Here is a 15,619-nt window from a genome sequence, read left to right as displayed (position 1 = left end):
TATCCCATAATTCTTGGATGTTCTGCTCATGATTTCTTAACATTCTCACTGAGCTGTCTATGTTCTTTTCAAGTTGAAAAACCTTTGTCTTCGTTGTCTGAAGTTCTATCTTCTAAGTGTTCTACTCTGCTGGTAATACTCTCGTTTGAGTTTTTAATTTGGTTTATTGTTTCCTGCATTTCCAGGATTTCTGTTTGTTTGTTTTTTATATCCTCTATCTCCCTATAGAGTTGATCTTTTGCTTCTTGGATTTGTTTATGTAATTCATTGTCAAAGTGATTTTTCATTGTCTGAATTTGCTGTATAATGTCTTCCTTGAGACTCCAGATCATCTGAAGCATGTATTTTCTGAACTCTTTGTCTGACATTCCATCAGCTGCAGATATTACCTCATCTATTGTTGAATTGACCTGTATTGTTTGTGGTCCTTTCTTTCCTTGTCTTTTCATACTGCTCATGATTCTTTCTAGTTTTGTGAAACTGTTGTGTTAATGTTTTTCCCCTTATATATTTGTATTGTTCTTGTATAGCTCCAAAATCCCTCTTTTGCAGAGAAAGACAATATTAACAGTTCCCAATATCAACAGCACATTATCTAAGCACCAATTTTCATTCTTAATATATTTATAGTTAGAGTCTAAGTCTATAGATATTGGTTTTAATTATTACTTAAGAATATATTCATTAGTTTCATAAAAGGCGTACCATATCTGGTGGCATGTAGAAAACTTAATTTCAGACGAAGGATGTTATACTTGGAGGGAAAGGAGTGAGGGTATGAGGTTAAACTAACTTAGCACCTTTGGAGAATTCTAACCAATAGACTGGTAATTTATGGAAGAATTTATAGATTCAACCTCCTATCTGCATTCAGATAGTTATCCTATGTATAGATAGCAAAAGTTAGGAGATTGAAAGTGGGATAGAGAGAATACGAAAGAAAAAGAAGAAAAAAAATAACAAGGAAGAAAAGAGAAATGAGAAGGAAAAGGAAAGTAAGATAGAAATAAAGAAAAAAAATGGGGGGAAGGTGGCGTATATGCATTTCCTCTATATCATATTACTTGGTAATTCGGTTGTTCATGCACAGTTCTTGGTTTCACATATGTTGAAGATGTGGAAGAGAGAAGAGAGAAAGAAAAGAGAAAAAAAAAAGTGTCTCAGAGCACTGTTTTCCTTGCTTCCAGTAGGTGGCAATGTCTATTCCTAGCTTGAGCCTCTGTATTCAGGGTGGTGGGTATAGCCAGTGTGAAAGGAAATGAGCTTCCACCTGTATCTTCCCTACTCTAGTCTCTGAGGTAGAAACCAGGTGCCTGTACAGTTGTTGTTTTGCGTTGATAGCTACAACCCCCAAAAGCTTGTGGGAAATATTTTGAGTTATCGCAGCTAAGGGTGGGGGAGTTGGAAACCGGGTACCTGGATCAGCCGCACAACGGTGCTGGAAGCCACACCCCCTTTGATGGGTTTTAAGGGTTGATGGGCTTCCTCCGGACCAGCACACGGGGTGGGGCTAGACTTCCTCCTCTGGTCTGGCTTGGCGCCGGGCGTCTTCCTCCTCCCTATTTTTTAGTTTTTAGTTTTTGGCGGACACAACATCTTTGTTGGTATGTGGTGCTGAGGATCGAACCCAGGTCGCACGCATGCCAGGCGAGCGCTCTACCGCTTGAGCCACATCCCCAGCCCAACATCCTTCTGTTTTAAAGTAGATACTCAAAAACATTAGATTGATTTTTTTTTTTCATACTGAAAAGGAAATGTGCCTTCTCTTCTAAGAGTCTCATCAATGTAATTTGCAATGTTATCATAATTAATGAAGTTCCTAGGAGTGGTATTAGTTATTGTAGGTTGCTATCACTGCAGGCTATTAACAATGAGCATTATACTTTGTATCATTGGCTAAACTTATGAACATCTTTTTTGTTTTTTTGTTATTTGGCTTCTAGGGTGGAGTTTTAGTAAAAATTACAGAAATGTGCCCTCCTTTGAACTGTTCAGAAAAGGATCACATTCTTCCAGAGAATCAGTGCTGCAGTGTCTGTAGAGGTAAGAGGGCTTGGTGAGGGGGCTGTGCTTAGGTGGGGCTGGGGTGGCTGCGTGCGGGTTCAGTGAATAGTGCATTGGTAATATGGATCCTAACCTCTGCTCTGCTGCTTAGAAACTTGCACATCCTATTTACCTTTCTCAGTCATAGTCTCTTCAATTGCAAAATGAGGATAATAATAGTACCTACCTCATAAGACTGCTGTGAAGATTAAATGGGATAATGCATAAACATCCAGCATAATACTCAGCATGTGATAAACGTTCGATAAACGATAGCTTGTATAATAATGCTAATGATAGTTCCTGTGATAATAACCATTATCATCATTGTGACATTTTTCTCATGAGTGGGATCGAGAAAAATGACTTATGGTGAATTCTTATTCATGGAATATGTTTAGGTGCAACTTTACTTTTATTTCCTTTTAGAAAAAAAGCTTCAAATAATTAATTCTTGCTAATTCTTGCTAATTAATTCTTGGGCAAACATTTTTTTGCTTCCTCTTCCTAGAATTCCCTTCATCCCCACATGTATTCCTATTTGTTTGAACTCCAGCTCAAGTGTCACTTCCTCTCTGAAATGTTCACTGGGGCAGAATTTGATGCATTAGGAGAACCTCAGCAGTTATACAAAATCTTAAAAAGAAAACCCATTAGACTCATAGCTGTTAGTTTGAAACTATACTTATCCCCAAATTTTTCACTTTCTCAATTATCTCTCAAGTTAGATTCTTTTTGGCTGAACTTTGATGCTTCCAGTGTTCAGGAAGGAGGACTCAGTAACCTAGCAGTTTAGCTCAAGTAGTCTTATATTTTATCATCTTTTCTTTGGTGCAGGGGTTGTCTAAATTTTTCTTTAAAGGTTCTCAAAGTAAATATATGTGGGACACAAAATTTTAACTGAATTACAACTACTAAGCTCTGCTACTATAGCATGAAAGCAGCCAGGAGCAAAGGCAAATGAATGGTTGTGGCTGTGTTCCAATAAAGTTTATTTTCAAAAATGGGTGGTGGCCCCAAATTTGCTGACTACTCCCTAATATCTTTGGATATATTGAAATATATATTTTGCCATGATGTGTTTTCATCTTAGGTTGTGATTTCTCTCTCTAATCCCAAGTGAACTATGCCCTGGCAAAAATTCTTAGGAAATCTTTGTATGATGATAGCCAAGAATGGCTCTTAGAATCAGTGACATGCTGAGCATGCTCTCAAGTGTCTGCCCTGATTTATCTACTTTTATGACTATAAGCAAATTGGCAGCTGGGAAGCCTTAGAAACGCCTGAAACTTGAGTGGAATTTTCAGAGCGATGAATTTATTGGTAACCAATAAGGTTGTTAGGTAGGTCTTATAATTTAATGCAAAATCCATCACTTGCGATTTGTTGAGGTGCCAAATGGGACTCAGTTCATGCAAATCCTTTCTGATTTATGGTTTCATTAGAGCTGAGTCATTGATTAGACCAGAGAAATTCAGGATGGATTTCATTGCTCTGACCCAATTTACTATAGAGCAGGTGCCACTGCTTCTGTTAGCGTTTCTCTGGAAGGCATGCCTTTCTTTACCAGTAGATACTGAGAGGTGTCACATCTCACTGAAAAGCAAGCTTATACAGGGCTCCCACTGCTAGCAAGCTGGTGGCTTTTCCCAAACCTGACTCAGCTAGGGAAAAGTGAGAGGCACGAGCAAGACTTCGTGGACTTGATCTTAGCCAGGGCCACTGTGAAATTGAGGACTTTCTCCTTCCTGACTCTTTTTCAACTAGGTCATCTTGCATTTGGAAACAGATGGTTTCGATTGGAGGTATTTGTGTATGAGAGTTTGCTTTGTGCTCTCTGATAAGTCTACATTTTGACAGGAACATATCTTCAGAATAGATGTGGCCGGGAGGGACTTCCATTGGGAAGTTGGATTAACTAAGCCATTTGGGCCCATGTGTTGTCTTCACTTTCTTCTATACTATTCCTATCTCAAAATTCAGACAATGGCATGAAGGAAGCAATGTTTCCCCACTAAGGCCATTTTCAATACCACCTACCATTACTGACTCCTCCTTTCCTGTTGACACGTAACAGAGAACAGTCCAGAACATCCTGCCCACTTGTCCACATGCTCAGATCTGTGTGCATCAGGTGGCGAGAAGAGGAAAGGTATGTCAATCTGGGCAGTAGGGTATCTCTTTTTCAAAAGACACATACAGTTTAAATAATGATTAAAAAATATCCAGATGAGCGATGAGCTCAAAATCCTATTGGCTTGTATTATGGTCTGTATGAAGTTTACTCCATTTCTCTTAATTCCAATTTATTTCCCAAGAGCATCTTTACATAATTTTGTGAGAAATACTTTTCCCTTCTTGTTGCCCCGGCCCCTTTACCTCTATGTTTGTGTTTTCTGAGTGGACTCTTAGAGGAAGGGAAGTGGGCTGGACAATTTCTATTTCAACAAGACTTGGAAAGCCCAGGCATCTCTTCTAAGGAAAATTACTCAGTTTTTCTTATCTTTCCTCTTCCCCCCCCCCAACCACAAACAAAACAGAAAGTGGTGAAAAGATGAGAAACACCCAACTTCTATGTGAAGTAATGTTTGTCCTGCAATTGGAAAGGCCACAGTATTTGCTTTGTGGATGCATATTGTCCACCGAAAAACAAAGAAGCTTCTAGTTGGAAGTCTGATGAGATGAAAAGCATATTTCAGGGATGAGCACTGTGGTGTGACACAGCCGTACGGCTTCTGCCACCCTGATGCTATTGACTACAGAAACCAAAGTGGCTGTGACCTTTCAATACTTGCACCAAAGGCCCTTCAATTAGCATATTTATCATCTCTCTCTGTCTCACTGTGAGTGTCAGATCATTACTCTAAGGGAAATTATCCCTTGAGAGTATCCTTCCTTAGAAATCTAAGTTGAAAATCTTTTTCATGTCTGCTTGTGGAATTTGAAATTTTCCACGGTTCATTCTCATTAGGACTCATATAAGCCACCTCACCTGGGGAAGCTCAGATTGGACATTTGAGGAAACTGCCTAAGAGTGGTTTTTATCCTCAATCTCAGTTGGTTGACAATATGTTATCTGTAAGGACTTCCAACTTTAGAACAGGATAACACAATTTTATAAATTGATTCTCTAAATGTAGGAGAAGGGTAGAGGTGAAAATATCTTCCTGTCATGTAGAATTTGTTTGTTATTTTCATGCCAATGACTTTGAACAATGATAGTCTTCTCTGTTTTGCAGATGAGATGATGTTAAAGCCCATTTCACTGAGTTTCGACTCCTTTCGCCAAGTTATAACTTATTAGTTTAATTGTGTAATTATTTTTTTTGACTTAGTGATGTACATTTTCTTATATATTTTACTGCATTCCTCCCTCCCATTGAATGCTAAAAATAAAATGTGCAGACTGTAGTTTTACACTGAGTTTTTCTCTTTGTGCAAATTAAACTTAAGACCTTGTGGTAAACAGTGCTCAGTGTCTCAACAGAAGGTGTGTACAGATTAGGGGCTCAGACACCTTGCCTCTCCAAATCTTGAGTCATGCCAAATGCAATAACTCATTCCCCCTCTCATTAGAGAAAGATGAAGGTTAGCAGTTGAATAGATAACTAAATCCATTGGGTTATTGGTGCAGCCAAAATGACCTTAGGAAAAGGATATACAACAGTTTGGCAAGACATATGCAAAAGGAATAAAGATGATAGACTCTAGCAGGGGAGGCCACCTTGGGGCTCAAGGTCTCAGTTATCAGCAGTGTCACCCAGAACAGTGCTAATCACTGCTGCAGCCTTCCTCTGATGCCTCAGAATGGTTTTTATTGACAGCACAAAATTTGTTGACCCTCTTCATTATCTTGAGGTAATCCTCCTAGCAGAAGCCTGCTGGCTTGAAGTGTGAGACCATTGTGGGTGTGGGAGGGGTGCACACTGAAGTGACATCTATTCTCCTTCCTGGAAATAAATAATAAAGGCCTGAATGTAAACTCAGCAGAAAAAGATTACTCATGAATTTCTGTTGCTTTCTGTTAAAGGCTGAAGAAAAAAAAAAAAGTCAACATTCTTGACCATGTATTCACATGCCCGCTCCAGGAAAACACAGCAATCATTTGACTCATCCCCAAATTCTTGACACTCTCCTCAGGGTTTTATTTCCCTCATAATCTGCTCTAATTGTATCTTCAGTGTTGCCAATGACTTTGGAGGGTTTTGCTGCATGTTAATGTCTTCCAGTGTTGGGGGAAAAGTTCTTCCCAACATCTGTTCCAAATGTGTTTATCTGTAATTTTAATTCATGCTCACTTGCCTTGTCATCTGGCCTGGGCTGAAATTAGTTGAGATTATTTGTACTATTTAAGATTTTATGCTCTTCAATTAAATCCTCCCAACGAGTCTTGGCATGGCATCACATGATTTCCTCCTGGTCTTCCTTGTTGTTTTAGGTGAATTCAGAATGAAATGGTTTGAGAGAGAGGATTCCAGGATATTTGAATTGAAAGGAGACCTGGAAAGGTTCTTGGTGAGAATATAAACTAAGAGGCACAGAATGAGAATATAAGCTCATGTGCAAATAGAGGAACTGGCCGTTGGTAGATGGGCCAGGTCCTCTGCATAGTGATACATGACACCCTAGTGACCATGAACTAATATAATCTAGGAAGACAGGGCTGAGGCTAGGAGCAGAGGGCATTTCTAGTACTGTGTCAGGGAGTTCATGAATTCAGTGGCCCTGAAAGTGCTCCAATGAATGAGGGTCTAGAAGTCCCCAGAATGAGGCAGATTGTTCCAGAGAGACCTGAAACTAAGGTTAGACAACCTTGGAAAAAAATACCCTTAAATGTTGACTACTATGGAAGAAACCAATTGCATTCTAAGGTGGAAAGGACTGATCTCATCCTTCAGGGCTCAGGTTTCTCCTTTGCATGTGTTTTGGTTTGGAGTTGAGTAGGGATCCAGATCTCATAAAGGATCTCCCAGCCACATCCTTCCTGATTCATCTGTGGGTGGAGCTGACTCAAACCTTGGAGGCACATGAATGTGCTATTTTCAGTATGCCGTTGTGCTTTCTGTGGATTATGAGTTTGGGTGAGTGGTAGTGGAGGAAGAGCTATTGACTTTCTGAGATTCAGTTTAGGGTAGAAGAATCTGGAGTTTATTTTCTGAATGTTCAGGAACATCATCTCAAAGGTGCACTGCCTGACCTGTTGGGGAATATGTCATGGGCAGGAGGCTGAGGATAAGCCATTGTGCTCTATATGGAATCAAACTTTATCTACATTAGCAATGCTAAGTCCTGCTTCGGGGTGGTAGCCTTTTCATTCCCTCTTGTGAAAAATGCACAGGGGTAAATCATGCAGATGCATGTCCATCATTGGTTGTAGAAGCCAAAGATGAAGCAAAAGAAATGGCTGGTTTTAAAGAGTATAGAGAGGAATTCGGAGAGCAGCAGTGTTGGGGGCTTCTTTATTATGAGGAGAGCTTATTATACACAGATAAGGACAATGGGTTTAAAGAAACAAAATTGTTTTACTCATGTTATTTTGTACTGGATATAGAAGTCTTGATGCTGGACTACTGGGGGAGTCCCAGTTGTAGACTGCTCCCACCAGAGGAGGAAAAATGTAATACCAAAGTTTGTTTCTTCATTCATTTCCTTGAGCATGTGGGGGACTTTTGCTTCTCCCTGTGTTTGTAACTCACATTCTTTGTCCAGCCAACCTTGCTCATCCTGCCAATTTCCTTCTTGAACACCTTGTATTAGGACCCTTTTCTGTGATAGTCCTGGAGCACCTTGTCCTCCTCCATCATAATGTCCCCTTAAAATACAATGCTCAAGGTCAGTCATCACCACTAGAGTGTAAGATAAATGAAGACTTGTTTATGATGGTTATGATATTTTTGTGGGTTTTTTTGTTGCTAAATCCCTATTTACCTGGCATAGTGCCCGAGAATATTTTAGCTGCTTAATAAATTTTTGTTGAATTAAATCTCTGCTAGGAACTAAAATTAAGGAGTTATTCTGAGTAAAAGCCAAAGACTTACTTCAGTAGATTATGTGTCTTTCTCTGAGCATCTGCTCATTTTAACCACTTATGTATGAGCTCCAACTGGGTCTTGTTCATCTTGGTTTCTCAAGAGAGTGCTCTGTTGTGTGACAAGTTATTTTTATTTTATTTTATTTTTCTGCATCGAGTCTTTAAGCAATGAGTGATAATAGAGTTTTTCTTGAGAAAGAAATATGGCTTGTGTCTTTGGGAAGATACAGGCATTTCATGGACTGGGCAATTCGAGTATTTGATGGGGAACAGGTCTCTTCAGGCTGGAACAATATTTTTTAAATTTCTCCTGATGAGAAAAATTGTTGCTAGGGAATCAAATGGGGTGGTGGGGAGAAACTGAGAATGGTATTTGAGTTTCTATTTCTATTTCATTCACCAACTACTACTTGAATATCTATAGGGAAAGTGATTAATCTCTTTGAGGCTCAACTTATGCATATTTAACACTCTTTTAATTGTAAGTTTGAAGTATGCCTATGATGTGCTGAGTCAGGTATAACATGAACTGACCTGCATGGCCCTTCCCTTGTGGAGGTGCCTAGTGGGAAGAGACATTACTAACAAGCACAGAAATAAACCCATATTACTAATAACTACTATAAACAGGAAGATCAGGGTGCTCTGTGAGAGAATAATGGGTCTCAATCTAATCTTGGGAGACAAGAAAATCTTCCCCAAATGGAGTAGAGTGTGTGTGTGTGTGAGTGTGTGTGTGTGTGTACACACATATGTATGTATGACTATGTTCTATTTCAAAAATTTTTTTTCTTACAACATACCAGAGTCTTTGGGACACTATGAAGTCAGTTTTAAGAGAAAAATTTATAGCTCCACCTTAAAAAATCAGAAAGGTCAAAGATGAAAACCCTATGATGCATTTTGAGGTCCTAGAAAAATAAGAACAAATCCATTCCAAAACTCATAGAAGGAAGGAAATAATTAAGATTAGAGATGAAATTAATGAAATAGAGAATAAAAAATAAAATAAAGGGTCAGTGTAACAAAGATCAAGAATAGCCAAAACAATTTAAGCAAAAATAACAATGTTGGAGAAATCGTAATACCCAGTTTCAAATTATGCTACAAAGGTATCGATTCAAAATCATTATGGTACTGTCATAAAAACAGATGTATAGACTGATAGAAGACACAGAGTTAAACCCACATGGATACAGTCCTCTAATATTTGACAAAGGCACAAAAAATATTGGAGAAAAGATACCCTTTTCAACAAACTGTGCCAGAAAAACTGTATATTTGTAGAAAAATGAAACCAGATTCCTCTCTCTCATCCTGCACAAGAGTCAACTCACAGTGAATCAGAGACCTAGGAATTAGATATGAAACTTTGCAATCACTAGAAGAAAACAGGGTTAAAACTCCAACAAATATAAGTGCAGGCAGCACCTTCCTCAATGGTACTCCTAAAACTCAGGAAATAATCCCAAGAGTTAATATATTAAGTAGAGTCAAATTTAAAAACTTCTGCACAGCAAAGGAAACAATTAAGAATGTGAAAAGAAGTCTATGGTATGTGAGAAAATCTTTGCCAGCTATCTTCTGACATAGAATCCAGAATATATAAAGAACTAAAAAAAAACTTAGTACCAAAATATACAAATAAAATATTAAAATCCCCTCAAATAAATGGTCAAATGAACTAAATACACATATTTCAAAAGAAGAAATACAGATGACCCACAAATACAAGAAAACATGTTTGTTATTTTTAACAATCATGAAAAGGCAAATGAAAACTACACTGAGATTTCATCTCACTTGAATTAGAATGCCAATCATCAAAAATACAAACAATAATAAGTGCTGCGGAGAATGCAGGGAGAAAAGAAACACTTATGCACCATTACTGGGATTGTAAATTAGTACAACCACTATGAAAATCACTACGGAGTCTCTTCAGAAGTCTAGAAATGGAAATACCATATGACCCAGCTATATTACTCCTCAGTATTTATTCAAAAACTGAAGTCAGCATATATAGAAATACATGCATCACCTTGTTTATAGCTTCTCAGTTCACAATAGCTAAGTTAGGAACCAGCCTAGGTGCCTGTCAATGGATAAATGAATAAGGAAAATGTGATATGTATATACAGTGGAGTTTCATGCACCCATACAGAAGAATGAAATGATGATATTTATGGGAAAATGGAAGGTATTGAGAACACAATGTTAAGTGAAATAAATTGAACTCAGAAAGTGAAAGGTCATACCTTTTTCTCTTATATATGAAAGCTAGAGAGGGAATGGATTTTATAAAAATGGAATGAAGATCAGTAGAGTAGATAATGGGTGCTGGGGAAGGGGAGATACTGGGCAATGAAATGCATATATCACAATCGATCCCACTATTTTGTATAATTATAATACAGCAACAAAATCTCTTCCTCCAGTTTTATTCAGCATAATTGACAAGTGAAAGTCACATATATTAATGGTTACAAAATGTTTTGATATGTATATACATTGTAAAATTATTAAATCAATATAATTAACATATCCATCACCCTCACACACTTACATTTTTTGGTTGTGTAGTGATAACATTTAGATCGACTTCACTAATTTTTCAGTATATTATGCATTATCATTAACTGTAGTCACCAGGAGGTACAATAGGTCTCCAGAACTTACTGTTCTTACTTAACTGAAACCTTGTACCATTTGACCAATATCCCCCAGCCCTGCTCCCCTGCTCCATAAGTAGACTCTATTTAATTCTTAAGATTTGAAGCCCAAGGAGAAATTATTCTTGTAGGGATGTGTAATCATGTTCTGAATTGGTAGGACAAGTTTGAAGGACCTTGAGTCAGAAAAGAGATTGGCATACTAGAGGCATTAGCAGGAAGGCTGAAGTGGTTGGAGGGATGTGATGGAGAGGGGTGTTTATTACCTTGGGTCGAAGTTAAAGATTTTGTATTTCTCTTAAATAAAATGGGAAGCCCTTGGAAGATTTTTAAGGAAGAGAGTGACATGATCCAATCTAGTTTAAAGAATCCTTTTGTGTGGAAAATAGATTAAAGACAAATCAGAGTGGGGAAAGGAAGGAGATATCTTTTCGAGAAATGATAGTCATGTGGAGTAGGATGGAACCCAGGGCCTCACAAGTACCCTACCACAGCTGCATCCCAGGCCCCTGTGTTCGTAAGGGTGAACCGTGAGTTGACATCTGGATGGATTGGCAATGGGCTGTCGACAATGGCATAACATGGGTAAAGGAAGGTGTGCTACTTTATGTAACTTCCTGTGATGTAAAGGGGGACCATGAACCCCCAATTATTGCTCCAGAGGAAGGTAGGTGTTCTAAAATGATCAAGCACAATTAGATTTAATTTCGTCTAAGAACAGATTGGCGGAAACTACAGTTGGGGCCTAAATGTACCAACTAAAAAAATAATTTATAGGACACAGAGGGTTATTATCTACACACATTCTCAGAGAATAGTCCTTAGTAGTTGTTTATGCCCCTAAGTATTTAAATATTGTTTAGTGGTCCTAACAAGAACTTTCAAGTCAAGTTGTGACTGTCACTTACTGGTTGCATTATCTTGGATAAGCAAAGTCCAAGCCATACTTTTCCTAAGCTGTACAATGGGGATGACAGTCATCTTTAGGGTGTTATGAGGGCTTCATGAAGTAATATGTGTCACATGATTAGCAATAAGCCTGGCATATTGGAAGATTTCAATATCTTTAATGAAGATATTCTCTGTATTCATGTCAGTGTTAGTTAAAGTGATGCTGTGTGCTTGTAATGACAGAATAGAGTCACTTATTTAAAACAATTAAAAACTTTAAAATTAGGCAACTTATTTGAGTGTGTGTGTGTGTGTGTGTGTGTGTGTGTTCTACAATCTGGTCACAGCTTCTAATTTCATCACAAATAAAAGCAAGAAATCAGTATTTAAGAAGGAGGATGACTTTGAGGGGACTCATGTATCAGACTATGTTGATCACCAGCAGAAGAAAAAAAAAATCTGCCCAAGTCTAGCTGGAGGACGAGAGAGAGAGGGAGAGAGGGAGGGAGGGAGGGAGGGAGGGCGGGAGAGAGAGAGAGAGAAAGAGAGAGAGAGAGAGAGAGAGAGAAAGAGAGAGAGAGGCAGGCTCAGTAGCAACTGAAGACAAATATCCAGGAAAGAAAGCTGTGAGTCTTAAATGTCATGCTATTCAGACACACCAGATAAGAAAGAGAAAGCTGTTAGAAGGATTCTGGAAGGTGGAGAATTAATTGAGGATATATGAGCTGGCAGCCAACTTAGATGCTGAGGTGGGGTTTTAAGAATGATGTTCACCAGCTGGGGTGATGAAAGTGTTCTAAAATTGGATTGTGGTGATGGTCACACAACTGGGTAAATCTACTAAAAATCATCAAACTATCTACTTTCAATAGCTGAATTTTATGACACATAAATTATAACTCAATAAAAATGTTTAAAGAAAGAAATATGGTGACTAGAAATGAGTCAAATTTGCCCTCTAAGTGGTTATGAAGGGGGAACACATGCCTGTGCAGATTCATGTATCTGTTCATTCAATCGTTAATTTACCCAGCCATACTACTACCCATCCAGTTTTCCATACATCTGTAAGTCAATCATGAATTCATACAACTATACCTATGCAGGAAACTGTTGGTTGAGAGAAATGAATGAGACATAAACTCTGACTGAAAGAAGTTGGAGTGGTTTAAGTTAGACTTTGTTACAGAGGAAGACTTGGAATTATTGGCAGAAAACACGTCTTAGCTTTGTGTTGCTTTGACCAAAATACCTGGCAAGAATAACTTAGAGGAGGAAAGATTTGTTTTGAGTTCATGGTGTCAGAGGTTCAGTCCATGGTTATCCAACTCTATCACTCTGAGCCCGGGGTGAGGAAGAACATCATGATGGAAGGGTGTAGAGGAGGAAAGCATCTCAGCTCATGGCAACTGGGGAGCAGATTGAGAAAGGGCAAGACAGTGAGAAAGGGAGTGGAGGAAGGAGATGATTGAGAAGCAAGGGACAAAAAATAAACTCCAAAGGAATGCATGCCTCCCACCTGCCTCCAGTTACCACCCAGTTAGACCATTCAAATTATTTATTAATTGATCAAATGAATTAGATTACAGGTCTCATAAGGAAATAATTTCATCTCTGAGCATTAACATTCCTACATTGCTTAAAGTGAGCTCCTGGGGAGACACCTCATACCCAAGCCATAATTGTGTGTGTGTGTGTGTGTGTGTGTGTGTGTGTTTGAAAGTGTAAATTATAGTCTGTTTGAATATATGCATGCAGAAAGTATATCCTCTTTATCCTTTGGATAGAATGTATAGAAATCTGTTTTTCTTGGAAAGACAGTGGAATAGCAGCTCAGTGATAATGGGCTCTGGCTTCAATCAGACCTGTGTTATGGTAACTTCCACAAGTGCACTCACTTCTTTGAACTTCAAATCGCCACATTTGTAAAACAGGTATAATAACTGAATTTTATAAAATTGTTAATATAATTAAATGACTACCATATGGAAAGCACTTAACTGATTGCCTAACTCATAGTACATGCTCAAGAAATGTTAATTATTGTTGTAATACCTGTGTCAGGTTATTTAAGATTTTCCAAACTTCCCCTTCCTCAAGGGTTGAAATTCTGTTTCCTCCCACAAGGGTCTGTGTCCTGCTACTTCCATGTTTCTGCCTACTATAGTTTTTGCATCATCTAGAAAAGATTTCTCCTTCCCTGAGATGCTGTGACAATTTGTACTCCTTGCATCTCACTTAATGTAGATTGCCTTATGATGATGCTACTCCTGTATGTGGTTTATCTTTCTTTAAAGTTTGTAATTTCCCTGTGGACAGAGCATATTCTAAATACCTTTGCACTGTGCCAAGATGTTTACCCACATAGTAAATGTCCTATAAATATTGAGTAAATGATTACTCAGTGGTACAAAAAGACAAGTGAGACTGAATAAATACTGCTTCAATGAAGGCCTACATTAATTAAACATATTTTTGACATGATAGTCACATAAAGTGGATTTGATGATAAGTTTGTTTTGTCTCATTGACCCTTCACTATCCTAGAAATAAAAATTTTCCAACTCCTTGCATTGTGAGTTGACATGGAAAATTCTTGATAGATGTTGAAATAATTTTTTTTACCACAAATTTGTTTATTTTCTAAATTTTATTTTGAATTGAAAAATATATTCTTTCCCCTCATCTGTTTATGGGGTATAATATAATGTTTTGATGTATGTTGACAACAGTGTTTGAGGGATTTTGTTCCAGGCTATCAAATGCAGGTAAGAAGGAAAGGGAGAGAAAAGAAATATAGACAAAGAATAACTGTGATAAAAGATGAACATATGATGTTGGTTACAACTTCACAATGAAGAAAAATATGACAACTTAATTATTGATCAATTCTAAGATGAGAAGTAAAATACAGGCAGGTAGTCTGGCTAAGAGAGCTGTGATGCTTAAAATTGCCCTTTGGGAGCAAAACATCAAATTATTTTAGTTGTAACAGTTACTGTAAGCCTTTCAAGTTCATGTAGAAGTGTTCTCAGCTATCAGAGGTTTCAAATTTCCAACAAGTTACACTCTTGCTGTACTCTTGACTTGGATAATCACCAGTACACAGGCCATAGGTAGTGAGGCTGGATATAATAGCATGCTCACTAGGGCTACACATTTACTCTATTATCTCAAGGAATGGCTGCGTCTTTCATTTACTATTGCCAGTTTTACTGTCAGAAGGGTATATAACATAATGGAAAGTATATGGGCATCTCCACTTACTAGATAAGTGTTGGTGAGTTTAAATTTCTCTTATCTTGAAGTTGAGGATAACAGCATTATTATTTTGAGCTTTAATCATTGTTAACATCAACATGATCATCATGGTAGGTACCTTTTATTGACTTTTGTAGTATGTATCAGTAACTGTTCTAAGTGCTTTACATGGATCAGTCTACTTAACTTTTTGAACAGCATATTAATAAGGTGTATAATGCTTTTGTCCTCATTTAAAATACATAGTATAGTGCCAGGCATATTATAGATACATAAATTTTATTATTATTACTATTTAATAACTATTATTATCATCCTCTAGATCAAGCACAGCCTAATTATTTTTGGATTAAAATTTTATTTCAGAGAAAAAAATCTCCTAGAATTTCATCAAAAAGGAATTAAATTTAGACTTTATCTAGTTGTTTTCCATATTTTTAAGCCATCAATTGTCATTTCCAAGATCCATATGTCAAAAATATAAAAGTATAAGTATTCGAATCAGGGGTGGGTAACTTGAACCCTATGTCACAGTTTATCTGTGCCCAGGACTCTGAGAAACATACTTTGGAAATCACTGATAGCATCCATTCTTGGTATATACACCTAGATAGGCAAAGTGATTTATAGTGTTTGCTAACTGCAGACTCTGGATTATGCATCAGATCCTAAATCTAGTATTTTCTATGAGACCACAACATGTAGTTTCATTGCATAGTAA

The 15,619-nt window shown here is 37.6% G+C and overlaps 1 protein-coding gene across 4 annotated transcripts in view; it reads left to right on the top strand.

The window, feature by feature from the left end:
• Nell1 (neural EGFL like 1) overlaps positions 1-15,619 on the top strand; it is an 826,302-nt gene that overhangs the window by 246,066 nt on the left and 564,617 nt on the right. For all 4 annotated transcript variants that reach the window (XM_077797508.1, XM_077797507.1, XM_077797506.1 and 1 more), the window contains one exon: positions 1,944-2,043. In XM_077797508.1, coding sequence (XP_077653634.1) covers positions 1,944-2,043 — 100 coding nt within the window. The remainder of the gene's footprint in view (positions 1-1,943; positions 2,044-15,619) is intronic.

Source organism: Urocitellus parryii, chromosome 4, assembly GCF_045843805.1.
Source record: "Urocitellus parryii isolate mUroPar1 chromosome 4, mUroPar1.hap1, whole genome shotgun sequence".
In the NCBI taxonomy this organism is placed as follows: domain Eukaryota; kingdom Metazoa; phylum Chordata; class Mammalia; order Rodentia; family Sciuridae; genus Urocitellus; species Urocitellus parryii.
The sequence above is the reverse complement of the archived record's forward strand: the minus strand, read 5'-3'. Positions and strand labels throughout refer to the sequence as shown.